The following is a 27,666-nucleotide window of genomic DNA, read 5'->3' on the forward strand; positions in this document are numbered from 1 at the left end:
TTCCAGCTAGAGGCAGATATAATCCCCTACCCTAAGAGGCCGAGGGAGCAGAGACACAGGTCCCAGTGCCAGTCTCGCTCAGCCCTGCGACCTGGCCCCTCAAAGGGCAAGAGGCTGAGGAAGAGGCACTTTTGACTCTTTGCGGGGGGCCACCAGGCGTGTTGCCAGGGAAGCCCCCCAGTTAATAAAGTTTGTGTTCTGCAACTGTTTATCTGCCTTCCGAGTGCAATGGCCCTGTACAACGTTGGACCACTGGGTCCTCAGCATCATTTCCAAGGGCTACATGTTGCAGTTCACTTCGCCCCCCCCCCACCTCCTGCCCCCAGGGACCCGGAGCACACCCTTCTTTTAGACCAGGAGGTGACGCGCCTCCTCACCCTGGGCGTGGTGGAGAAGGTACCTCAGGAATTCCAGGGCAGAGGGTTTTACTCCTGGTATTTCCTGATTCCGAAAGCAAAAGGCGGGCTCAGGCCCATCCTCGACCTGCAGAACCTCAACCAATTTATGGTCCATTACAAGTTCCATATGGTTTCCCTGGCCTCTATTATTCTATCCCTAGACCCGTGACGACAGCAAGGATGTGCCTTCAAATCTTAGGCCACATGGCAGCATGCACATCCGTGGTGTGACATGCCAGGCTCAGAATGAGGCCCCTCCAACTCTGGCTGGCCTTCCAATATTCCCAGGCCAGGGACGACCTGGACAAGATGGTCAGATTACCTCCCAATGTAGTGGTCGACCTGCAATGGTGGTCCCTTCCGAGCAATATGTTACAAAGGATTCCCTTCCGAGAGACCCCCCACTCACTAGATCTGGTGTCGGACGCCTTGGACCTGGGGTGGGGAGCCCACACAGGGAGCTTCCAAACCCAGGGCAGATGGTCAACCTTGGAAGCGTCCCTGCATATAAACGTCAGGGAACTCAGGGCGGTACGTTTGGTGTGCATAGCTTTCAGCCTGCACCTACAGGGAAAGATGGTCAAAGTACACATGGATAATACAGTTGCGACGTATTACATCAACAGGCAAGGGAGCACATACTTCTTGGCCTTGTGCCAGGAAGCCCTGGACCTATGGGAATTCTGCACAGCCCACGATCTCTCTCTGAGGGCTTTTCACCTACCCAGCAGTCGTAATATGCGAGCCGATCACATCAGCAGGGTTTTCTCCCACTAATACGAGTGGTCACTCCACTGAGAGGTCACCTGGCAACTCTACCAAGAGTGGGGAGCTCCCCAGGTAGATCTCTTTGCTACTGCCCAGAATTGTCTCTGCCCCCAGTTCTGCTCCTGGGCCGGGGTGGGCAGGCCACCTTTTCTATGCCTTTCCGCCATTTCCCCTGATAGGCAAGGTCTTACAGAAAGTGAGGGCAGAAAAAAATCGAGGGTTATCCTCATAGCCCCAGATTGGGCCCAACAATATTGGTACGGAACCCTCCTGCAGCTCCTAGCGGGCCCCCCCCCAGCGCAGGCTGTCGCTTCAGCCGGATCTCCTCTCCCAGGACGGGGGATGCCTCCTCGATCCCAACCTGGCCGTGCTTCATCTGACAGCGTGGCTACTCTATGGTTAGACGAGGAGGAAGGGAGGTGTTCGGTGGATGTCAGGCAAGTTCTGCTGGAAAGCTGAAAGCCATCCACACGACGGACCTACCTGGCCAAATGGTCTAGGTTCTCTAGGTGGGCAAGAGAAAAGGGTACTTCCCCATCATCCACATAGCTCCAACTCATTCTCGATTACCTCCAGTCCCTTAGGGCCCAGGGGCTAGCTCCTGCCTCGGTCAGGGTACACTTAGCGGCCATTTCAACTTTCCACCCTGCGGTGCATGGTCACTTGGTATTTTTCCATCACATGACATCCCCGTTTTTGAAAGGACTGGATCAGGCATTCCCTTACACCAGGCCCCTGGTCCCGCTATGGGACCTGAACCTAGTGCTCTCCCGCCTCATGGGTCCCCCTTTTGAACCCTTGGCCACGTGTTCCTGGTCCCACTTATCATGGAAGGTAGCATTCCTGGTGGCAATCAACTCAGCCCGCCGTGTCTCGGAGCTTAGGGCCCTAACCTCGGAACCCCCGTCTACAGTCTTCCACAGGGATAAGGTCCAGCTTCGCCCACACTCTGCTTTTCTGCCGAAGATGGTCTCAAGTTTTCATATGGAGCAGGACATTTTCCTTCCAATACTCTGTCCCAAGCCCCATTCCTCCAATGAGGAATGACGCCTACGCATGCTAGATGTGCATGGGGCGCTGGCCTTTTACCTAGACTGAACCAGGCCATTCCAGAAATCCCCACAACTTTTCGTTGCATCGGCCAAACACGTGAGCGGGCAACTGGTTTCTACCCAGTGACTTTCCCGCTGGATCACCTTGTGCATATGCACGTGTTACGACCTGGCAGGGATTCCCCTGCCACCTATCGTGAAGGCGCACTCTACGAGAGCTCAGGCCTCGTCAGCCGCCTGTGTTGCTCACATCCCTATTCAGGACATTTGTAGAGCTGCCTCATGGGCCTGTGTCCACACCTTTTCATCGCACTATGCAATCGTCTAACACACACAAGATGATGCCAGGTTTGGTAGGGCGGTACTCCGTCCTGGAAACCCTTAAACTCCTACCCACCTCCATCAGATATAGCAGGGGTCGGCAACCTTTCAAAAGTGGTGTGCCGAGTCTTCATTTAGTCACTCTAATTTAAGGTTTCGCGTGCCGGTAATACATTTTAACCTTTTTAGAAGATCTCTTTCTATAAGTCTATAATATATAACTAAACTATTGTTGTAGGTAAAGTAAATAAGGTTTCAAAATGTTTAAGCAGCTTCATTTAAAATTAAATTAAAATGCAGAGCCCCCGGACCGGTGGCCAGGACCTGGGCAGTCTGAGTGCCACTAAAAATCATCTTGGGTGCCGCCTTCGGCACATGTGCCATAGGTTCCCTACCCCTGAAATATAGCTTGGAGTCACCTACTGTGGAATACACATGAGCAATCACTGGAAGAAAAAAGGACAGTTACCTGTTCCGTAACTGGTGTTCTTCGAGATGTGTTGCTCAGGTGTATTCCACACCCCGCCTTCCTTCCCCTCTGTCAGAGTTGTCTAGCAAGAAGGAACTGAGGGCATGGGGAATGCACAGCTCTCCTTATAGCACAATATAAAAGGCACCACTCTAGGGGTCGCAGCGGTGCTCCCCGACTACGGGTACTGCTAAGGGAAAAACTTCTGGCACCGATGCACGTGGCGAGCACGCACTCCTACTGCGGAATACACCTGAGCAACACATTTCGAAGAACACCAGTTACGGAACAGGTAACTGTCCCTTTCCGGTCTCATTCACTTCACACTTTCCCCAACAAGGCAGGTATCCTACAAAGGGCCTCCTTCACTACACAAGCCTGATTCATTCACTGAGCCAAGACACATTGCTTTTAGCTCTATCACTCAATGAATCAGGGATCCTGTGGAAAAACTAGTATGTGATCAAGTAAGTAAGGACTGTATCATAATGCATACACACAAGAGGATGAATTAAGGTTGCATGGGCATGTTGCATGGTTGCATCCTGGGTTCAGTTCCAGGCTCAGCAGAGGAGTATTCTCCAGTGGTTATACACATTCTATCCCACTTTTTGCTCTCCCGCGCCTGCCCCTGGCCCCTCCTAGGCTCTCAATAAAATGGCTGTCAGAATGGTTTTTTTAAACATACACCAAAAAACCATATTTCTCCCTGATCTCATTCTCAGAAATGGCTGAACCATTTTCGCAGAAACTTCCCAAAAGTGTCAGCCTGAGGTAGACACCCAACATGCATGTCCTTTTAACATAGTTTTCTGGGATGTAATTTCCTAAATTTTTTAAAATGCAAATAGAAAGAACAGAAATTCCATCACGTAGAACCATACTGACCACCAGCACTGGACATCAGCGTTCAGATCTACAGTACAGACCACTGCCACTTGAGCTAAGAATAACTTGTTATTTTCTATTTGTTCCAGTCACTAGAGGCAGATGAGACTCACTCTGCCAGTCTGTTTCACAACTATTTGATGACAGCAAAGGACTGTTAAGACTCAGGAATCCTGGGTTCAGTTCCAGGCTCAGCAGAGGAGTATTCTCCAGTGGTTATAGACATTCTATCCCACTTTTTGCTCTCCCGCCCCTGCCCCTGGCCCCTCCTAGGCTCTCAATAAAATGGCTGTCAGAATGGTTTTTTTAAACATACACCAAAAAACCATATTTCTCCCTGATCTCATTCTCAGAAATGGCTGAACCATTTTCGCAGAAACTTCCCAAAAGTGTCAGCCTGAGGTAGACACCGAACATGGGAAATTTCAGCCTAAGCAATTAAAGTTTGGCAAAGTTACAAGCAACTGAAAACAGGAGCCATCTTAGCTATAGACAGTGCCACCTGCACTATCTATTTTATAAACTGACACTGTCTCCAGCTCCGTCGATACCCATTTGCTTCCACATTAAATTCATATATTTCAAAAATGAGTAAGTTGGTGGAGACTAGAAATGACAAAAAGTGAAGACAAATTATTATACTGAATGCATGTGGGCAGAACAAAATATATGCAGAAAGAACTATAAATATTTTTATTGCTACTTGTTTGAGCAGAATTGCAAAAGCTCTGGGTGAGTAATGTAGGTATCCTAAAGTCACTAGCAATACAAACTCTACTCAGATCTTCTGTCTATAAAACATGAGAATATACTGAGAGTCACCGTTCAGTAGGAGGAAAATTTGTGTTACCTGAACAAAGTGGCTGTTTATTGCATGTATTCAATTGCATAATTTTCGTCACTTCATAATATTCTATGAGAGAGAGTGCATACGCACTACACATATTTTTAACAAAGGTCAAAACCTGACCTTTCTTAATTCTATATAGCAGAACTAGTTTGAAAAGGTCAACAAATTCAGTTTTTTTGAGGAACGCAGATCTGAAGCCACCATTCCTAAAACGAGATGTCACAGCAATTCTACTGACTTGTGGCTGACGTTATGCATCATGTTTTATTTACAGTACCTCTACGCTACAATGGAGGACTCCAAACACCCTAGTGCAAAACAAAATCACCCACACACACACCGTGCTAAAACCAAAGCTTAGCAGAGACTGACGTCAACTGAAAGGCACTTGTAGTTATGACCTAGCATATTTCTAAATGGTAGCTGAGACACCTTGCTTTTAGCTGTTAATTTCATCTCAGCCTCACCTATTATGGCAAAGCACCAGCTCTGCTATAAAGTCCCTGAATAAAACATTGTGTAGCATTTCATTTGGCAGAAGTAAGAGATTTATAGCATGTTTTAAAAGTAGATAAAAATAACAAAAACGCTGCTTAGAACAGAATACTTCCATAATGGTTATGGCAATTCATAGCATAACTCTCCTCATCAACTGCATAAATGCACTTTTTTAAAATCAGTGACTTCTGCTAAAATAATCGGTCTCATGACCTACAAAGCTTGGCACAGAAATGTCTTATCAGAAAGATGACAAAAATAATTTCCAAATTCTTCAACAATTCTTAAAGGCTATTCTGCAAAGACAGGATATAAATATATACATCACATATTTCATCCTCTTTTTTCAGACGATCCCATTAAAGTGTAGTGAAGTCACTACAAATCCTCTGAAAAAGTTAATCCTTTGCAAAACAGATATTTGTTTGTGGTAAAATTCCATCCTGGACAGTGAGTCAGCACAAGACCTATGCACCACTTACAGGGCAGACCCGGCTCTAAACTGGCATCACTCCACTGAAGGCAGTGAAACTACACCAACTTATACCAGCTCAGGTTCTGGCCCAGGCCCTCAAAATAAGGGTTGATGGGACATAAGTGGTTTAGAGCTTTATGCTAACTCTCTGCATGGGTGAATTTCACACACTGGGCCTGATCCAAAGCCCCAAAGAAGTCAACAGAAAGATTCCCCAATTATTTCAATAGGCTTTGGGTCAGGTTCTTGGAGCACAGATCGAGTTTTATGACAGCTAAGTCCAAGCTGGGGCCTTCCTCAGCAATCTTTATCACTACAAAATATTTTAAACGCCTTGCCTATTGGAAACTGGGTTTCCTGTGGTTACTGCTGCAATACATAACCAAGGGCTGTGAAAGGATCTAACGAGTAGTATGACTGAGACAGATACTGCACCTCCTACTACCCAATGTCAACACACCACTCCCACCCATTTGATATCCAACAAGTATATACACAATCTACAGTCCATATTCTGGCCTTGGCTCTAAGCAGTAGGACTCAAAGCTAGTGCTAGGATCTTTGGCCCTGTGTTTGCATTGGATAGCATAACAGAGCTGGAGAGCTGAGAGGCAAATGGCTGGGAAGATGGCCTGACCCAAATACAAGGGAAAAGTTATCACTTAAAAGTCCAGGTGGGATACTCACGGTTATCATAAATAGGGTTGGAGATGACAGGAGGAATTGGTATCGTACAATTGCCATGTTCATCAGGGAGGAACACCTGAAAGCAGAGTCTCACGACATTGAGGTCATACTCATCAACATTGAGCAGCTGTTCTTCGGGCACTGCAAGATGGAGAGAGATGGCAGAGTAAGAGTTATCACACAGAGGGAGCAATCACACAAAGAAATTGGGGTGAATCTCTGCTGGCAGAAGCAACAATGCCACCAATGCATGGAGGATTCACCTGTGACACTCACTAACTCCCGCAGGAGCTGTATGTATCAATCCTTTGCATGTGGAACAGTAGCCTCTAACCCTTACTCCTTCAGTTACAAATCCCAAGGCTGCTGCAATGAAAGTGTGTTATTCATCCAAGCTGCCTCTTGGATTAAATGTGATGGGCCAAACTGTGGCTGCCCCTCAGCAGCTGCCCGTGAGGACAGCAAGCAAGCACTAGGGATGGAGCCTGTCTTCCCCCACCACAATGCACTCTGAACAGGAGGCAGCCAATGTATAGACCCAATTGTTTAGCCAGCAAATGCTCAAGGCAATGCAACGCATCCCAAAATAATGGTTCCCAACCTTTTGGGGGCTCCCCTGTTTGTGAGGTGTCTGCAGTGGGGACAATTGCCATTGTCTCACCTGCGGTTGTTCATTCCCTCCCCACAACCTCTCCTAGTTCTCCCCTTCAAAGTCTTTATTCATTCTCTCCAAGTTTTCCCTCAAGTCCTTCTCCGCCTTAGAGTTTCCCTATCTTGTTTCTCCCTCTCTTTTCCAGATCTCTCCCTATTCTCTCTCTCTCTCTCTCAATGCCTCCATTTTCTCTCTTCTCCCCCACCAACTCCATGCGTAGTTAAGATGAGAACATAGACAATTTTGCCTTAGCACAATTCTTCTAATGTGTAGGAGGCCTTGGGTCCCAACGGCTTGCCAATAGACAATGCTAGGGGATTCTGCACAATGTTAGGTTATTTTCTTCTTAGGATGTGAAAAGAAAAGAAACGAAAAATCCAGAGGAAAAAAAGATCACCAAAACAGCAGTCTGTGCCCACAATGCTTCAGGGCACCATCTCTGCTCTTGACCCATTCCCGGTGTGCCTCTAACTACAAATAACAAGATTTGGCTCTAAAGATGCCTGTTAATACCTCTTGTTATTAAAAAAACAAAACCAAACCTCCCTGCCTCCAGTGATAGGTACAATTATTGGAAACCATATTTTAACTGAAAAAAGAAGATGTATTTCTGCTGATTTGTGTCAGTTCCGTATCTTTGGGAATAGCAACTACTGGTATCACATAATGGTACATTTAGGTGACACAACAAGTAAATCCCTGTAGGGATTTTTACTCATATACTTTTCCCCAGTGTAAACTGAGACATTATATAACCCATGCCTAGCATTTTAGTTTTGTCCAGCCTTCTACATCATTTTAATTTTCAAAATCTCATACTGGGACATATCCTACTTCAGATATTTATGATTAAATACCTCATCTATTGTTAGTTTACTGTAAAAATCTGATGCCAGAAAAAAGAGTTATCTGAATTTGACGATATTCTCTTTTCAAGTCTCGAATTAAATTATCTGCTGAGTTTTTTTAAATGACACCACAGAAAAGATAATCTGATTTCACTTATTAGAATGGGAGGTCCAGTTAAAGAGCTATTTAAAGAAGCTTTTCTCTCTTCCAAACCTATTGTTAGCCTGATAACAGTTTTATGGTCTCATTTAGCCATTCAAAAGAATCACAAACCAAACGCCTGCAGTATCAGCAGACCATAATAATTCTTCCAGTTCACCCATCCTCCAAAAGCCACCTACAAATTTCATTACCACCTTAGTACTGAGGATGTCAAGAGTGAAGCTTGAAACATGCCTGGACCAAAACAAAAAACAAAAAAAACCCCAGTGACCACACTGTACTGATAAACGTCAAACACTTGCGTTTTGGTGTCCGCCCCCACAAAGAGTAGGAGGTGACACCACCCACTCTGGTGACATTTTTTTTCTTCATTTTGGTATTATTGAAATAGTACATGCAGCAAATTCAAAAGGGGTTCCTCTGCATTTTTCATTTGCAATTGTTATTTGAATATCTCAGTCCCTCCAGATCTCAGTTTTAAAAATAAATTTGATCTTTTCATTTTAAACATGGGATATTTATCTATAAATGCACCAGGAGTTGAAAGTTAAAAATCAGCCCCTTTACAGCTTTAAAAATTTTGGATCCAAACCTGGCATCACCTGGGCAGATCCTCTTCTGGAATTATTTAGTCTGCAGAAGAGAAGAGTGAGGGGGGATTTGATAGCTGCTTTCAATTACCTGAAAAGGGGTTCCAAAGAGGATGGATCTAGACTGTTCTCAGTGGTGGCAGATGACAGAACAAGGAGTAATGGTCTCAAGTTGCAGTGGAGGTGGTTTAGGTTGGATATTAGGAAAAACTTTTTCACAAGGAGGGTGGTGAAGTACTGGAATGGGTTACCTAGGGAGGTGGTAGAATCTCCTTCCTTAGCGGTTTTTAAGGTCAGGCTTGACAAAGCCCTGGCTGGGATGATTTAGTTGGGGATTGGTCCTGCTTTGAGCAGGGGGTTAGACTAGATGACCTTCTAAGGTCCCTTCCAACCCTGATATTGTATGATTCTATGACTCGAAGGTGCACCTTGTAGAATTTCTGACAAATGCTATCTTCATGGAAGATATTTGTGGGCTCTGGATGGGGCAGAAAGCATAGCCCCCCTGCCCTGCAGAGCTCAGATCTACAGGGAAAGGCAATGCCAAACTTGTGCACTCCATAGAATCTGCAGTGGGGCAGAGCCTCCTTGCAACAACGCTCATGGTCTCTCCTCTACACTGGTATGGCTCTTGGAGAGCAGTGTGTGGTGCCTGTAGGCTTATCCAGACCTTTTTACACTGGTTTGCTCTCTGCAGCAAGCTCTGGTAGAAATACAACAGCAACAAAGATGTGAGGGAATGACTACTGGTTTGTTTCTGCTGCTAGAATTGGGCCTGAAGACAGTTTCCTACTAGGATGGTTCAATATGTTGCAAAGATGAGATCTGAGCCCAAACTCCTTTCTCTAATTGGACAGGTGGCTGCTCAACCTAGCTCAGGCCTAACAGATGAAGTCCACTCATCCTTTTGACGTTGCTTGGCTGATATAAATGTTTAATTTCATAGATTCATAGACTCTAGGACTGGAAGGGACCTCGACAGGTCATCAAGTCCAGTCCCCTGCCCTCATGGCAGCACCAAATACTGTCTAGACCATCCCTGACAGACATTTATCTAACCTACTCTTAAATATCTCCAGAGATGGAAATTCCACAACCTCCCTAGGCAATTTATTCCAGTATTTAACTAACCGTACAGTTAGGAACTTTTTCCTAATGTCCAACCTAAATCTTCCTTGCTGCAGTTTAAGCCCATTGCTTCTTGTTCTATCATTAGAGGCTAAGGTGAACAAGTTTTCTCCCTCCTCCTGATGACACCCTTTTAGATACCTGACAACTGCTATCATGTCCCCTCTCAGTCTTCTCTTTTCCAAACTAAATAAACCCAATTCTTTCAGCCTTCCTTCATAGGTCATGTTCTCAAGACCTTTAATCATTCTTGTTGCTCTTCTCTGGACCCTCTCCAATTTCTCCACATCTTTCTTGAAATGCAGTGCCCAGAACTGGACACAATACTCCAGTTGAGGCCTAACCAGTGCAGAGTAAAGCGGAAGAATGACTTCTCGTGTCTTGTTTACAACACACCTGTTAATGCATCCCAGAATCACGTTTGCTTTTTCTGCAACAGTATCACACTGTTGACTCATATTTAGCTTGTGGTCCACTATGACCCCTAGATCTCTTTCTGCCATATTCCTTCCTAGACAGTCTCTTCCCATTCTGTATGTGTGAAACTGATTGTTCCTTCCTAAGTGGAGCACTTTGCATTTGTCTTTATTGAACTTCATCCGGTTTACCTCAGACCATTTCTCCAATTTGTCCAGATCATTTTGAATTTTGACCCTGTCCTCCAAAGCAGTTTTTCCCCTCTTCACTGAGTCTTAGGGAATGGCATACTAGCTGTCCCAATGTCTCTGGTATCTCATCCACTCTCCAAAAATTCAAGCAATAACATCTCAGTACCATTCAGGTTCAGGGACTGAAGTTGGCGTTTCAGCACTAGCCTTTGGTGATAACCCAAACCCTGATGATGAGGGCTTCCCAGGCTCATTCGAGAGCTCCTGGATCATAAATTATTAAACTAAAAGGTGGCAGCAAACTTTATCCAGACTACAAACCTCTCTCCGTGGACTTGACAGCCTTGGGATCTGCTGTGGTTTAGCTCATTACAGATATGTGGAGCCAGGCATGACAAACTGGATCTGGTTTCTGATACCGTACCACCTCAAAGCTGGAATCCACAGCTGCGGATCAGCGGCCTTTACTACAAACTAAGGCTCCGATCATGCACTGTGGTTTGCACAGGTGCAGCAGTCTGCCCATGCACAAGAAGTTGCAAGATTAGCGCCTAAAGCAACTCCAGAGTTCCAAAAATGTATTAGATTATGTGGGAATTTATATGCTAATAGTAAGGTTCAAATAATGTATCTTCCCAACATATAAATGAGCTTTCAAATTTTCACTGCTTCCTAATCAGTCCACTTGACCAAGCTGTTCATTACCGTGAAATACAGAAAGGGTACAATGGACTAATATTGCCAAAATATGAAATCCATTTGAAGAACAGTTTTTACTGGAGACATCAGTGTTGTGTTTCCCATATTCTTAAAAGTAGTTTAACATTTAAAAAAAATTGGCCATTTGAATGAGGAAGTGTTCAGTTAAGACCGATTCCTCTTGTCTATTTTTAAATTTCACTTCTTACTAGATGAACAGAATATAATGCAGCAATCATGTTCTCTTTTTTTGCTTTAACTCCATCTTGTGATATTAAAAAAAACCCAAATATATAGGCCAAATGCCACCTTTTCATAAAAACACACAGCTCTTGTTAATGTCAACAGGAATAGCATTCACCCGTTGAGGACAGATTACAACCTCAAAGAAAACAAATCCTTATTTTTGACCTGAGTGGGAATTAAGAATCTCATCCTGCTCCCACTGAAGTCAATCTGAGTTTTGTTGTTGACTTCAATAGAGGCAGGGTCAAGCTCTAAGTAAAGACTACTTAAAAATAAAACAAAAATGACAGTAACTCATTCTACATGAAAAGCCAGATCCTCAGCTGGTGTCGTTTGCTGTAGCTACAGTGACTTCAGTGTTGAAAGAATCCAGCTGAGGATCCATCCCAAATATCTGAACATTCTAATATGTAGCCGAGAGGATAAAAAAAATCTAATCTCATTGTGTGAGCCTCACACAAATAGTCCCATTGAAGTAGTCAATAGGAGTACACAGATGAAGTACTCAAAAAGCAGAGGACGGATTGCATGTTGGGGTTTGATGAGCACAGATATGGTAAGAAAAGCTTCTGCACAACTTTATATTTATAAAAGAACGTGCCCGATTTCTTGGCTTCAGTTCAACAACTTCTTACTTTTAAACTCACTGTTTGTAAATGGCACCACACCTTATTCTCATCATAGGAACCAAGCAAAGCAGCTTTACAGCTAGGCCTGGCCCAACATCATAACAAATTTCCTGTGACTGTCCATTCTAATTAAAACCTGATCTCACTGCAGCTGAGTTCACACCTCTTCGGAGTTTACCTTCTGTGACTATTCCAACACACAGATGTACATGAAGGAATGATTGTGAAAACAGTGAATTTTAAGTAACTTTAAGAATATTGATGGAAAACATATTTTGAATTCATAAAATGCAGTTATGTGCATCAGAAACTTGATTGTCAGAATTACTCATGTAATCATAGAACAAAAAAAGTCATGTGACCTATATACACAAACACAATCAAAACCAGTCAGTCAATGCTATTCAAATTCTCACCAAGAACAGCTCACAATCTACCAAAAAAAAAAAAAAAAGGCTATTCAACTTTTAATTTTAAATGAATAAATTTGAAAAAAATGCTGCATTACTAACCCCAAGTTTTCAATAAATCTTGGGATTGTCTTAAATATCATCAGATTTCAAAAATAGTAAATGTGAAGGTTTTTATCATCTGCTTTCTGGGTTTAGGGTCAAACTTTTGTCTACAATCATGAGAGCTAGAAATGTACCTTACGTTTTTAAATAAAAGAAAGATTCTCACCTATCACTTTACTCCTGGCACTGGGGATTTTAAAAAAGGACATCAACTATCCTGAGACTTGCAATAAAATTGTGGGAGTCAGCAACACTGAAAATGGTTAGCTGTTTAAAATCAATCTGTTACATGAAAGAGGCTACACTCATTAATAAATGATTTTTCTATTAATTTGTCACTTCAGTGCTACTTACCACTGTTTCAAGAGATACTCTGATACAACTGCTGGAAAGAGATTCTTATTTATATGTGTCAAAAATAATAAAACCTGTAATAGCTCTCCACTTCTGCATCCATGCAGCTAGGGTGGAGACTAACAAGGAGTTATAACTCCGAAAAGTTCCAAAGCCATTGACTTCAGCAAGGAGCCCTAAATTCCACCTCTGTAGTGAAGCTTCAGTGACAACTAGTTCCTCCAAATGTCTGTCCCTTTTTAAAAGAAAGAAAGGTGGAAAATTATGCTACCTGGAAAGAGTAAATAGGATTATGGATCGCTCAGCTTGAAGAGGTAGTAGGTGGACTATTAAAAAGTAACAGATCTTAAGAGAACATTTACAAATCACTATTTCAAATCTATATGCTGCAATAGCTCCCCATCTTTGAGGGCACCATTTCCAAAAACATTTGGCAGTGGACTAACTCTGCTCCCGCTGAAGTCAAACATTAGACCAGTGCAGTTAAACCAATGCTGAGCGCTCTTTAAAATCCAATCCGAAACACTGGTAATTTGTGGGGCTGGGGAAAACCAAATACAACAATGTGATCAGATTAAATCCAGATCTATATTCAAAAGTTAAGTTGACCCAGCTATGTTGCTCAGGGGTGTGAAAAATCCACACTCCTGAGCAATTTAGTTAAGTTGAACTATCCGCTGGTGTAGACAGCACTAGAATTCTTCCATTGACCTAGTGACCGTCTCTTGGGGAGGTGGATTAGCTATGCTGATGTGAGAACCCCTCCTGTTACTACACACTGTGTTGCTGTGCCGCTGTAGTGTTTTAAGTGTAGACTAGCCCTTAAGATAAACTTAAAATGTTTGCGATTGAAAGAAATATCTGGGGGCTTTTACAAATACGTTAACTACCTCAAATTATTTGGCAATCAATTACCTCAAATTAACTGCCCATCAATAAACTTGACATAAAAGAAGTCTAGTGTTTGAGAGGCCCTAAGTGGGCAGCTGCACTCTGTATGAACTCAAGTTTCTGGGTGGTCTTCAGATGTAGCCCCAGGGTAGAGCACACTGCAGTACCCCAGTCTGGAGGTGATCCACAGGCATGGATCCCTGTGGCAATGTCTGCTTCTGAAGGGAACAACTGCAATTTCTTTGCCAAGCATAGATGAAAAATAGCACTCCTGGCTACTGCCTTCTGCTTGACCATCCAAAAATCAGGATCTATGGAATAGGGAATAATTTCCTGCAGGTAAGTAGTTGGGTGATGAAGGGAAAGCTCTAAACAGATGAGAGCAGCACAGTTATCCCCAAGGAGCTTCTCTGCCAACAACGGCGAGGAAAATGGTCTGATTATTTTCAGCATGCTAGCTCAGAGTATAGTCGCAGTGGCAGGAAGGACAAGCCACCTTGAGTACGTGCCTGTGGTCTCGGATAGGTACATAATCAGGGCAAATAGCCCATCCTGCAGCGAGAGCTGCTCTATTTTTAGTGAGCTAATTCAGAGCTAGTGGGAATACGTCTCCTGAAGCCAAAGTTACACTTCCAGCTTAAAGTGTGGACATACCCTAAGGCCTTGTCTACACTACAAATGCTCTGTTGGTACAGCTAAACTGGCAGAGGACCCAATGGAGAGCGTAAATTGACAGAAGGAGTTTTTCTGTCAGCATGGTAACAACATCCCTCCACAAACATTAGCTACACTGACAGAAGATCTTGTCAGCACAGTGCATCTACACTGAGGCTTTTGCTGACAGAACTATGCAGACTGGGGATATGTTTTTTATACCCCTGACTGACCATGCTATGCTGGCAAAACTTTGTAGTGAAGACCAGGCCTGGCCTGGGAGGACTTAGGGGACCTGGGTCTGCTGCAAGGCTCCATGGATGACCTTTGGTAAATCTGTTTTATTACACTGGGATGTTCTTTTGAAAATTCCACCACGCGTCCTTCTATGTCTCAGTCCCCATCCTTAAATGGAGAATAATGCTTTGCTACCTTGCAAGGGTCTTGCTAGGATAAATCCACTAACTTGGGTGAGATGCCCAGATACTACGGTGATGGGGTCAAGATAAGCAGACAGAAAGGAATGTTCTCTCTCACTAGAAATGTGCTCCCAAGGGTTATGCATCTCTGGAGAGCTCATTTTTTTTGCTTCTGTAACATTAATCTGCAAAAATTCTGGGCCTGATTCATCACTGCAATTCCAGGTTCCTGGCATAAAATTGAACCAACCCACTGGTAATATCAAGACCTCTCTTTTTTACTGACACACTTTGGCCATGTCTACACTAGTGAGTTTACAGTGGTACAGCTTTACTGATGCAGCTGCAGCGCTGTAAGATCGCTCATGTAGCCCCTCTCTGCTAATGGGTGACAGCTCTCCCATTAACGTAATAAAATCACCTCAAGGAGGGGCAGTAGCTATGTTGTCAGGAGAAGCTCTCCCACTGACATAGCACTGTCCACACCAGCACTTTTGCCAGCTAAACTTATGTTGCTCAGGTGTGTGCTTTTTTCACATCAATGAGCGACATACGTTTTGTGAACATAAGTAGTAGCGTAGACATGGCCTAAAGCTGCCAGAAGGACCAATACGCTACCAGGTGAAATTATTTTGGGATTAAAGCCTGAAGTTCTCTCATGAAGAGATTGCATAGGGAAAGTGAACGGTTATTTGGAATATTGAAAAGAAGTATAGATGAGGCAGGTGCAGCTTGTTAGATGTCACCATACCTGATTAATATCAAACTCCTCCCTCCTACCCCAAGCAACATCATCAAGTTGATTTGTGGAGGCCACCCAGTCTAGAACGGATGGGCAGGCAACTCAGCATCTAACCTTAACATGCATGGAAACTTCTGAGGCAGAAGTGCCAAGCTGCCAAAAGGCCTTGTGCTGATTTTATGAAATGCAAAGTGTGCAGAAGGGCTATGTTAAGAATACCAGCTTAATTTACCAAAGGACATGTTGTGTGCACATGTTGCAGAGCCGAATTAAGCCTCTACCCCTTTAACAAATACAACTATAACTACTGCCCTAATGATCAAAAAAAAATGTACTTCACTCACTAGGTCACAAACATTCCCACTAATAACTATGGGTTCATTCTGACTGCTCATGTATGTGGCCATACAGATTTAGGGCTACACTCAGTGTTTACTCAGCCCTGTGTAAGCGATTGCATGTAGATGCACTGCCTTGGGAGCAGCTCCCAAAAGACTGCATCTCAAAGAAACTTCTCCAAAATCCCTTTAGAGCAGGGGCTGAGCGTTACATTGCATCTGCTCACTACCAGATTCCACTTACTCCACCCCTCACCTCCAGACTTGTGCAAAATGGGGGAACAGATGGCTCCAGCTACTCCCTGAGCCTCACTTGCAAGAGCAAATTATCTGGCATGCAGTCCCTGCTCTCCCCACATGCCTATGTAGGTCCTGCATTGTGTGCAAGGGGTGAAGTGAGGATTTTACATCCCTACAGGGCTACATGAAGTTAAGTCACAAGTGACCCCTTTGAAGAGAGATACTTCGCCTTTCTGAAGGCAGAATTTGGCCCTATATACTATCGATGGGATTTCACTACAGTAACTACACTCTCATGATTTTATGTAGTGCCAATCATCATAAAAGCATCTAGGAAGCCAACTAACCAGTAAAAACTAAAATTAATAGCAATTACTAAGTCTGTCTCTCCTCCACACATATTAAAGCACTTCAAAGGGTAGGGAAGCATTTTACAGATGAGGAAACTGAGGCCCAGAAAAGCTATGAGGTCACACACAAGTCAGTGGCAGAATCAGAATGGAAATGAGAATGCCTGAGTCACAATGTCCTACTCTATGTAGACAATTTTGTCTTTAGACAAGCTTCTCTTCCTGTTTTCAATCTAACCTAAAAACTGGAACTGAAGAACCATCTCCAAAGGAATTTATCCAGCAGCTGTCAAATGAAGCTAAGCTAGATCTCTTTCGAAGCTTCAATTTAGCCACGTAGTGTCTCCTTTAGCAACAAAACTTTTATGCTTCCAATTTTTTATACTAACTTTCCCCCGCCCCCAACTTCAAAATAATTTACAACGCTTTCACTTTAAGCAAAAGTAAGATTAAACAGGGAGGAAAGTATGCATGGGAGTGGTGATGGTGAAGGAATGAAGGGATTCCTCAAGCAAATGTAATTGGGTGACCAGTGTGTCTCTTTTCTTAGTGGGTTTACCAGTGTTAAACAAACTGGTAGGTTTTCATGGAGTGAATTCTTCAGTTTTAGAATTTAGGCTGATTCCTTCTTGTTTTTTAAGGACATAATTCCTTTAAATATCTTAGATATCTATTGCAGAGACTTCTGCTGTTCTGCACTTCACATAATGTTCTGAAAGTTCCTGCTTAAAGATTCTCTCGTGAGCTAAAAAGAGGTCTTGTGCTTATTCAGTGACTGTAGTAAGCCTTAGTGTAAAACAGTCCTAGCAGCAGTGGAGTGCAGCAGTGAGTGGGCAGTGCAGGGGAGGTGGTCTCCGAGAGTTTGGCTGGGGTAGGAAAATAAGGGGAGTTGGAGAGCGTGGTGGAGGGGAAGGGGGTCTTGCAGAGTGTGGCTGGCAGAGGGGCTGATGAGGGAAGTTGTGGAGAGAGTGACGGGGGTGCGTGGGAGGGGAGCATGACAGTCGTGTGTGGGTGAGTCTTTGAGAATGTGACATGTGTGGGTGTGAGTGGGAGTTGTGGAGAGCGTGACTACTGTGAAGTGAGTGAGGGATCGTCTGTGAGAGAAGAAATGAAGGACTGGTAAAAGGGGGCAGCAAGGAGAGGCAGAACAAAAGAGAAACTGGGGAGGACACGGAAGTTTAATTTAATAACTGGGGAAGGAAGTGGGTTCTCAAGCCTAATCAACCACTTACTAGGCAAAACCATTACAAGTGAATGGGGGCCCTCAGCAGCATCCATTTGCCAAATTCTAGTGGGGAAGCCTGCCATCGCCCAGCAGCCAGGAGAGTGGAGCACTCTTGGTTTCTCACACTGGAGCCCTCTGGCTAACAGTGCTAATCCTCTGGGAAACTGTGCTGAGAGAGATTTTTTCCAACATTCTTCACAATACATACATAGGCTTCATTGCAAAGTTAACCTGAGTTATAACTTCGGTGTTGCCCTGTTATGATAATTAGGCCTAGCCTGATCGTGACCTTAACATCAGTAAGTGAAAGTTCACAAAATGTCACAATAACTTAAACAATCAATAAGGGTAGGCAAAGGTGCAAAAGGGACACAGAAAAACTGAATTAATCTAAAACAAAAAGACCTGCTAATAGAACTCAAAGACAGTGTTAAGATCATGCCTGCTAAACAAAAGCAGCATAGACCAGAAATCAATGGACCAAAATTGATGAGTCAGAAATCAGACCGAGCTGATAAAATAAAAATAAATGAATGAAAAAATAATAATGAATAGAATAAATAAATAAATAAATAAATAAATAATGAGGGAGTTAAGCTATTCCACCCATCATTTTATTTGTATTAAAAACTTCCCTCTTAGCGGCACAAAGTCTTTGTCACTTCAAAACAAAATTGCTTTAATGCTAATGTATTGAAAGTCTAAATTTTTATTAAAAACAAACTTTTATGCATAGATGGAATTTTTTTAAAGCTTAAAAGTTAGGCATTTAAATCCTTATTTAGGCACCAAGGGTGGGATTTTCAAGAGCATTTCACCTTTTTTAACTTGTGGAAAGTTCAGTGGATCAGAAGGTTGTGTTAGCTGTGAATATAGAACAGGCTACTTGTTTATCAATTTTGTGTTTCTGTTTGTGCTGTTTTCACAAAATGCCATGGCAATGGATTCTGATGTCAAACACAACATTATGCTTTTACTATGGGATCAAGCAGCAGCAGCAGCAGCTGTAGTTGCAAACAAGTGACTTGTTAAACCCAAATATTTTCCAAAAAAGCAGTAGAGAAACAAAAATATGATTAGGAAACTTAACTGTTATATTAACGCTTTTTTTTTCAAGTTTGCTAAACTGAAAGTTGTTTTTCAATGAGTTCTGGAATAACTGACTTAAACATTTTCCTTGCCATATTAACCTTTCACACTTTAACTATAAAATCTGTCATTAAAGCGGTGTGTCAGCAAGAAACGGCTAATAGTCTAACTCAATCCATGCCTCCCAAGGCTGGCAGTTTGTGAGCCTCACTCATGGGACACATGGAGGATCTCCTGGGGAAGTTTCCTCCTGCAGCCCAATGTCCTCAAACCAGGACATTCACCCTTGCTATCTGGCAAAGGAAACCATGATGTTTCTGCTAGAAGTCATAACCTACTAAATAGAATAATCACAGGATGAGAGTGAGAAAGGAGGGGGAAATAAAGAAGCTAAAGGGAAGAGATTTGGCAGCATCTAAAAAGTCTCTATTTTAAAATACATCTCCATCAAAAGAGCAAGGGCATTATAATAGAAGGTACTTGCAAATTAAATTGCTTTGGTGTCCAAGTTCTTTAAAATGCATTTCAAACTGTTTATTAACAGCTACTCACCACTGAATGGATTGATCTTTCTTGCGATTCGTGAACAGATTGATTCTTTCAGGTCTCTCTTTTTAACACATTGAATGCCCAAATTCTGAAAACTAGAGCACATGTAACAAAGTAATTAAAACAACAACAACAACAAAAACCTATTTCACTTAATCACTGGCACAGATATTCAAAAGCTGAATTCTAATCCTCCCTGTAAAGAATCAAATTGTACATCTTTTGTCAAAAAAAATCTTAACAACAAGTTGTGTAGGAAATAAAGATGGCAAAAGAGCTTTGGAAAAGATAATTTTATATTTCCAAAATAAGGGTAATGATAAAAAGAAAAGAATTCTTACATAAAATAAAATAAAAACAGAGAAATATTTTTTCACATTAAAAAAAGAGTTATCACTGGAGTTTTAATATAGTAAACTAGCAATGCTAAAAATATATAGAGGACCAGTGCTTCAACTGGTGTAAACTGGCATAGCTCCTTTAATGTCAATGGAGCTACTTCAATTTACATCAGCTGAGGAGCTGGCCCAGTGTCTCACACCAGGAAATGCAAATCTGCAACAGTATTTTGAAGTTAATTTTTATAAAGTTTGAAATCTCATCTACTTATGGAAAAGTTCTAAAGAGCTACAGTTCCTCCTCATTTGCATATGACTACCTCAAGTCAGCAAAGGAGGTGGGGGGAGTCCCCACAACTTGATTCTTTCCCACATGGAAAAACCATGACATCATCAAAGCAGGGTGGGGAAGTAGGAAGTAAGAATCTGAACACACTATAATATCACTAGAACACAGGAGGTCAGTTATGCCACCAGGTTCCACTGCGCCTCCAGAAGAACTGGCAATTCCCTTTCCTTGAAACCCCACAAAGACTCTTTACTTGAGACATGCCTGGAGACTTCCTGAGACACTCCCTGAGCACGTAGCACTGCTATCTGTCTCCCTCAATGATGGGCCAATATTGCCCTGCAAGTTCCTCAGTCCTATCCTGCTATCAGTGGATCCATCCCTTTCTACAGAAATCCAGTCATCTTCCCTCCCCTTCTCTTTCCCTACCCCCACCACACTCTAAAGCCATACTGCAGTTAGAGAGCTAACTCACTAAAGGACTAATATAGGCATCATTTCATAGACTCACAGGACTGGAAGGGACCTTGAGAGGTCATCTAGTCCAGTCCTCTGCACTCATGGCAGGACTAAGTATTATCTAGACCATCATGGACCGGTGTTTGTCTAACTGAACTTAATTCTGATTTTTAAAATGCTGCAGTGCTGTCTCATGATTTAATTAGATGACTGGTTCCATTTCTGATTTCCAGTATTTTGTTTGCAGAGAATATTAGAATGCGCTGCTATTGCTGTATCATTTTGTTGTGTAGGGATGACTTTTTTTAGGCCTTGTCCACACTACAAATGCAATTGTTTTGAGGGAAACACGGATAGAATACAGTCGTTCCCCCAAACACAGTTAAAGCACGTTTCAGTGGTATAGATGGGATCTGGATCATGTCCCCAAATTACGATTTGACAGCCCAGCGCTTTTGAACAGTTTGGAGAGAGGGTTAAGCCCCCCCATACTACAAAATAGGAGGATAACTATACTGGGGGACAACCGTGTTGTAACCGGTTGTGTTTGTAATGCAGACAGGGAGTTGGAGAAAGTAGGACGCCAACTCAGAAAGCAGTCTAAGCACACAGCACTCTAGGCTCTGCCTGTTGTACTGTCAGAACACTGTACATTATAGTTGTCAATTAAACACACATGAAAAAATCAGCCTCTAACAAAAACATTATCTGCTACTTAAAAACTGACTGCAACTATTCTACTGCTGTAGATTATTCATAACTATCAAGTACCAATCATTTTGTGAGCCAAACTGGACTTTTAAACTAAAAGATCCTTAACCAATGGGTTCTCAAAACTTACAAAGTCTGACCCTTTTCTGAAATATGCTTGGGTATCACTGTGAAAGTGACTGGCTAGTGACCATATCACTGCTGCTGAGCAGAGGGCTGGAGCAGGAAAGAGAAACTGACTAGAATGCACAACAAAATTAGGCACCACCACTTTAGTGCCACCTGAGTGGCAAGGAGCAGGGGAAACAGAAGGGGCGGGGGGGGGGAAGGAGCAAGAGGAAAATAAAGGGAGAAACATATTAAAGCCAGTATATTATCAAAGCGGGGTAGTAAAAATCTTAACACAGTGACAGTTACTCTTGGACAAATCCTGTCCCTGCCTGGATAGCTGCAGAAGGCCCTAAACATAGTGGATATACAGTGTAACTGATCAGTCTGGATCCTGGTGTATTAGTTTTACTTTCTCACCTGTCTCCCCACTCTGCACAGTCTAGTTTGTAAACATTTTGTTTTCTCAAGAGCAATAATCAATTTCCAAAGTTTACAGACCATAAGGAGTGAACAGTCACAGTTGTGAATTCCTCTATAGAGAAATGACCAAAGTCCATACCTCCTACAGTATGTTATGCTCTTACCTTTATTTTTCATAGCATAGGTATGTTTGTTAGCAACTCTGTTGCATGCAGCAGTTAACTGAGATGTTCATAACACCCTAAACGAGTAGCTATACCAGCATTAAATTGGAGCTGTGCCTACTTACACCATGGCGGAATATGGCTCAGGTGGTGACTCCTTTGCTGCTGAGACTCCTTTACTGAGTCTCACAAGATACAGTTCTTAGCCCACCGCTCTTTTCCAACTACTGTCTCCCTTTCAATCATCTTATTTCTATCTTTGACCATAGCTAGCCCATTTATGATGGTATATATCTTTCAACAAATTTAGGCCAAGATTTTCACAAGCGACTGGTGATTTGGCGGTGCCTAATGGGAGACACTTTGAAGAGGTCTGATTTTCAGAGGGTATGTGGCTCAGTACTTTCCGAAAGAGGCTTGATTTTCAGAAGTCTCAGGGCCTTAATGTCCATGCTGAACAGACAGGGCCTCAGCATTTCATCTTCTCTCCAAAAGCACACACACATAATAATATATTTTAGAATGATGAAAGGCTGAGATAACCTTGCTGGGATCCTCTAATCCAGTGCCCCCAAACACCTGGCCTGCTTGATTTATCTATGGGCCCGCATGACATTTAGTGTTACAAGTGTTCATTTAAAAAAATAAGGTGGCTTCAAAGATGACATTCCAAATGTGAATGCAGTGTTAATCAATGCAGAGTTGTCTTCCTGAGCCTACAGAAAGCCTGAAACAATTATTATGAAATTATTATTACTCTCCTAAAATCCATTAATTTCCTTGGAGTGTTGATTCTAATGATGACAAATTAAATGTCATCCTTACCTATTTCACGGCTGATCATTTTAGTGTATAGAGTGGGAAAGGGCTGGAAGTCAAGCCCACAAGAGGTGGGCATTAGGAGCTGCCTAACAGGAAATAAAGTCAAGAAAGAGATAGAAATAGAGGCAGGAGGATGGGAAAGGAAGAGACTAAATAAGGTACTAAACAAATAGCATATTCCAAAGGCAAAAAGCCTAGTTCTGTTCAGAAATATTTTGTAGGGTGCCAGGGATGATGTGTGTCTGTCAGGGATAGGTTAGAAGAATACACAAATGGGGAGAGAACTCCAGCTCTGGCAAGGAAATCATTCCAACTGTCCTTTCAGTCTGGCGGTGGGATTTTAACAAAGGTTTCCTGGTTGTCCCCGAGAGCCTCTCCAGCACATCACAGGCATTTTTAGTCTAAAACTCAACACAACACTGCTACTTACGATAGGACTCTGCGATCTCGTCCAAATTCTGCTTCATAGTAGCCATCCCTACAGTCTTTTCCAACCAGGTCATGAGGGTGCGGCTTGTAGGGCTCATTCTTTGTCACTAATGTAATCCTTACTTTCACTTTATCATCAAAGTTCAGAACCTGCACAAATGTAAAGAGAAATGCACTTACATTCTAAATCACGTCTGTCTAAAAGATTGCAAAACTTGGATAGTGAACAGGTGACACTGACAAGGTCCTATGGATAAGTGGGAATACAGTTTGTCTTAATTATTGCACTAGAAATGAAAACCCAACCCTTGTGTCCAGAAAATTGAGAGGCTGTGTTTCATCAAATTACCATTCATTTCACATTGAAAGCCAGAGATGGAACAATTACAAATAAAAATATAGTGTATTTCAACCATTTGTCAGACAAAATATAGATATTTGAAACATCCAGAAAGAATTAGGCTTTTATTTTGAAAAATAAATCACATCATTAGACAGCCTGGCTAAGTTACAAGAGGTTTGTAGTCAATAAATTCACTGGTCATTGTCAAACTATTGATTTCTTTTACATTTTAATTCTTTCTACTCCATGCTGTTGTGAAAACAATGTCTCTCTAATCTTGACACAGCGAACTCTCCACAGGCCTGACTTAATGCCCCACTAAGTCAGTGGGCATATTTACGTTTGATCAACGGACTTTGAAACAGGCTCTAGAAGCTAAATTTGCCCCTGTGCAGAGGGCCTAAAGTGCCAAGCAAGCTTCATGCAGACACTCTGCATGGGGTATATTTTGCCCTGACGTTACAAGATATATTTTATTACCATGCCTAATTTTCATTACAAATGCATCCAATTCTGCATTCAGGGCCACACAGGGACTCCCACTGAAGGGCAAGATTCAGCTCTCACTGAAATCAATGGGAGTTTTTCCATTACTTCAGTGGGAGTTGGATTAGGCCCATTAGTTGATCCAAAAAAGGTAGGATCCATTACACAGACAAGATTCCAATCTATAGAAGCAACAGGAGATTTTTCCCAAGTAGAGTATGCTGTACAGGACCTGTAACGATGTTAACATTATAGCTTTGAGCCATACGTCCATTTTAAGAGAAAAGATCTTCTTGAGCCTTTGGCGAAATGTTCAGCAACCTGTGCATGGAGCTACAGAAAACCTCCCTTTCCCACGAGGTTTTTTAGGACAGTTGTAAGCCCAACTCCCAGTGCGCTTCAGATATGTGTGCCAAATTCTGCCCTCAGGCAGATAGCTCCCAGTTAAGTCAGTGAGGGTTATGTGGGTGAATCCAAGGGCAGAGTTTGGCCTAAACTGATTGAAGTGTAACAGCTTGAAAACTATCTCATAGATATGTTAAGAGTAGTACGTACTAGCTCTCCTCTTCCACTTCCCCTTCCTCAGAACAGTTCCATTCCCCTCTCAACCTTTTCTTCCTACACCTCCCATACCCAGTCTCTGAGGATGAAGCATTCATTGTATTCTTTTTCTCCAACCTTTTGTCTGATCCTGGTCTCCATAATACTCTCAAACCTCCCTCATTTCCTCCTCATTCATGCTCTCTCTCTCTCTCTCTCTCTCTCTCTCTCTCATCTGGCTCTTTTCTCTCAGCCTTCAGATATGTCACTATCTCCTCTTACCCTAAGAATAATCCCTGACTCTCTAAATATTTACCTCTTTCCCCCACCTCCTCTTCACACCTAAGCCCTTCAGCATCCAGCCAACTCTCGCTGCTTTGACTTCCTTCCCTGCTAACTCTCTCCTTTACTCTTGCAATCAGATTTTCACCTCTTCCATCCCACTGCTCTCACTAAACCCACGGGTTCCTCTCTACCCTCACTCTCCTTGACCTTTCCACCTGTGGTGGCGGCTGATTCTCTTTGCTGGTAGTCAGTTCCAAACTCCAACCCGGGGCATTGGAGTGGAAATCCCACCTACAGCCTTTGGGGATGCAGGAAATCACCCAGAAATCACTCCGACACTGCTATTGGTAACACACACAGCTTTGTCAGCAGCAGTCACCTTGAGCAGCCTACCATCCCCCCCATGCTCTCTCAGGCACAATCAGGGGCTTCTTTCCTTTCAGGCTCTCGCTGATCCTCAAGTGCAACACTGTGTAGGATCAAAGGGGCCATATGCTCAGGCCTCTCCCTGGACTCAGCCTGCTGTCTCCCTGCAGCAGCACATGCTCTCTCAAGCAGCCCATACAGTCCCTTTCCCTTCTCCAATTGCAAGAGAGCCAGCAACACACAGACAGGGTGGGATTTCCTGCCAGCTCTTTAATCAAAGAGTGGGGGAGGCTGGCACCTCCTGTTTGTTCATTTCCCTGCCAATCAGAGCTCCAGGGACAGGGTTCCATTTCAGTGCATTGCTTCTGATCTGTGATGTGAAGCTGCATACCGATGCTTTCAGCCCCATTGTCCACACACCATCCTTCTCAACTCTCACTCATCTCCAGGGGCTATTATGCAGCTGGCACATCACCTCTCTCTCAGACAGTTCCTTCAATGTTTGCCTTAAAGGCTCCATCGTCTCCCCTTTTCTCCTCTTCACTAGTATGCCACAAGACTGTGTCTGTCTGTCTATAACCCCTACGAGATCTTAACCCCTCTCATGGTTTCAACTATTGATGACTCCCACATCTACCTCTCCCCTCCCCATGCCCTGATACAGTTCTTCCTGGATGTCCCATCATCAACTTAAATACAACACAATAAAACTGGAATTCATCTACCTCTCCGTCCTCCCCTCCATCCTTCCCATATCCCAGGCTCACAAACTCGCGTTCCTTCATCCCACACATTCAGTCTGTTGCTAAATCCTGCCACTGTTTCCTTTAACAGATCCAAAAATCCACCCATTCCTTTTCATCTCTACTGCCCAAATCCTTGTCCAGGCCTTGATCACGTCCTGCCTAGTCTACTGTGTATCTCTCCTCTCTGAACTTACTGACATCTACCTTATTCCCATTCAATCTATCATCATCTTCTGCCAGGGTGACCAGACAGCAAGTCTGAAAAATCGGGACAAGGGTGGGGGGGTAATAGGAGCCTATATAAGAAAAAGACTCAAAAATCGGGACTGTCCCTATAAAATCAGGACATCTGGTCACCCTATCTTCTGCTGCTCTGACCACATCACTCTCCCCTTTCTCAACTGCTTTATTGACTCTGCATCCCTTTCCACCTCAACTTCAGAATCCTCATTGGGGTTTTCCAGGCTCTGTACAGCTCTACCTCTGAATCACTGGTTATATGAATCTATCTATTTGATCCCTATATTCCCTCAAATCCACCTCACCCCAGGTTCCCTTTGTTCCCATCTGCAACAAGCACCTCTGTGCTTTCTCCCATGCTACTCCCTGCAGCTGGAATACCTTTCCCAAACCCTGTACCCCAACCTCGTTCAAAACCCTCCTCAGAATGTGCAATCAGTCCTCTAGTCTAGTCCCCCTCAATTGTTAAAAAAAAAAACACAGTTATGCAAGTACCCAGAACAAACAAAAAGCTAAGAATAAACCCGATCCATCCTGAACAACCCAAGCCACCAAGTAAGCATATTCTGTGTTCCTTCCTTCCTTCCATCACCCTGGCTTGTTACCTTCCTCTGCAGCTTGTCTGACTGCTGTCAATTTAGACTGTAAGCTTTGCAGAGTAGGAATCAAGAGCCTTATTCTCCACTCTGTTATGTTAGTTGTTTTAACTTCATCAGCTTCAGTGAAGTCATGATAGAGAAAGAAAAAACAAACAAAAGAGCAGGATTACAGAATGGAGAATCAGGCCCTTTATTTACTGTCTAAAGTCCCATGCACACCTGCAGCATGGTGCAATGTAAAAAATAATTATAGATAACAACAACGGTATTACCTCTATAGAGGGATATGTCTTATTGCTGTCGGTACTACGTTCTCCTGGAATGCTGCCTGCTGATCGTCCTTCACATTTGTACCTGAAACGCATGCCTCTCTGCCTGGGTTGCTCAAATATTTCAACACAGGGTTCAGACCCACCTTTAGGAAAATGAAAATGTTTAAGGTTACAACACAATACAGCTTAAAAAGCAAAAGGAAGGATGGCTTTATGGTTAAAGCACTGGACTGGGATATAGGTTCTACTCCTGGATCTTCTACAGATTTCTTGGGTAAATCATTTAGTTTATCTGTGCCTCAGTTCCCACTCTGTGAAATGGGGGTGATGATAAATGCTTTCTCTCACTCATCTTCTCTTATATATTTAGGACTGGCAGCTCCTCATGGCAGGGTCTGTCTCTTACTGTGCGCTTGTCTACGTTACTGGCTGGATCGATGGGCAGTGATCGATCCAGCAGGGGTTGATTTATCACATCTAGTCAAGACGCAATAAATTGAATGCTGAGCGCTCTCCCGTCGACTCCAGTACTCCACCAGGGAGAGGATGCAGGTGGAGTTGATGGGAGAGCGTCAGCTGTCAACTTACCACAGTGAAGACACTACGGTAAGTAGATCTAAGTACGTTGACTTCAGCTATGTTATTCACATAGCTGAAGTTGCATAACATAGATCGATCTCCCCCACTCTAGTGTAGACCATGCCTGTGTGT

At 43.1% G+C, this 27,666-nt stretch overlaps 1 protein-coding gene across 1 annotated transcript in view; it reads right to left on the minus strand.

Moving 5' to 3' along the window:
- The window catches only part of REL (REL proto-oncogene, NF-kB subunit), a 46,524-nt gene that overhangs the window by 10,882 nt on the left and 7,976 nt on the right, over positions 1-27,666 (minus strand). Inside the window, exons 2-5 of the mRNA XM_050952135.1 lie at positions 26,956-27,098; positions 23,080-23,228; positions 19,339-19,430; positions 6,407-6,547 (exon numbers count right to left, since the gene is read on the minus strand). Of these exons, the coding sequence (XP_050808092.1) occupies positions 6,407-6,547; positions 19,339-19,430; positions 23,080-23,228; positions 26,956-27,098 (525 nt within the window). The remainder of the gene's footprint in view (positions 1-6,406; positions 6,548-19,338; positions 19,431-23,079; positions 23,229-26,955; positions 27,099-27,666) is intronic.

This window comes from Gopherus flavomarginatus, chromosome 4, assembly GCF_025201925.1.
Source record: "Gopherus flavomarginatus isolate rGopFla2 chromosome 4, rGopFla2.mat.asm, whole genome shotgun sequence".
NCBI lineage: Eukaryota > Metazoa > Chordata > Testudines > Testudinidae > Gopherus > Gopherus flavomarginatus.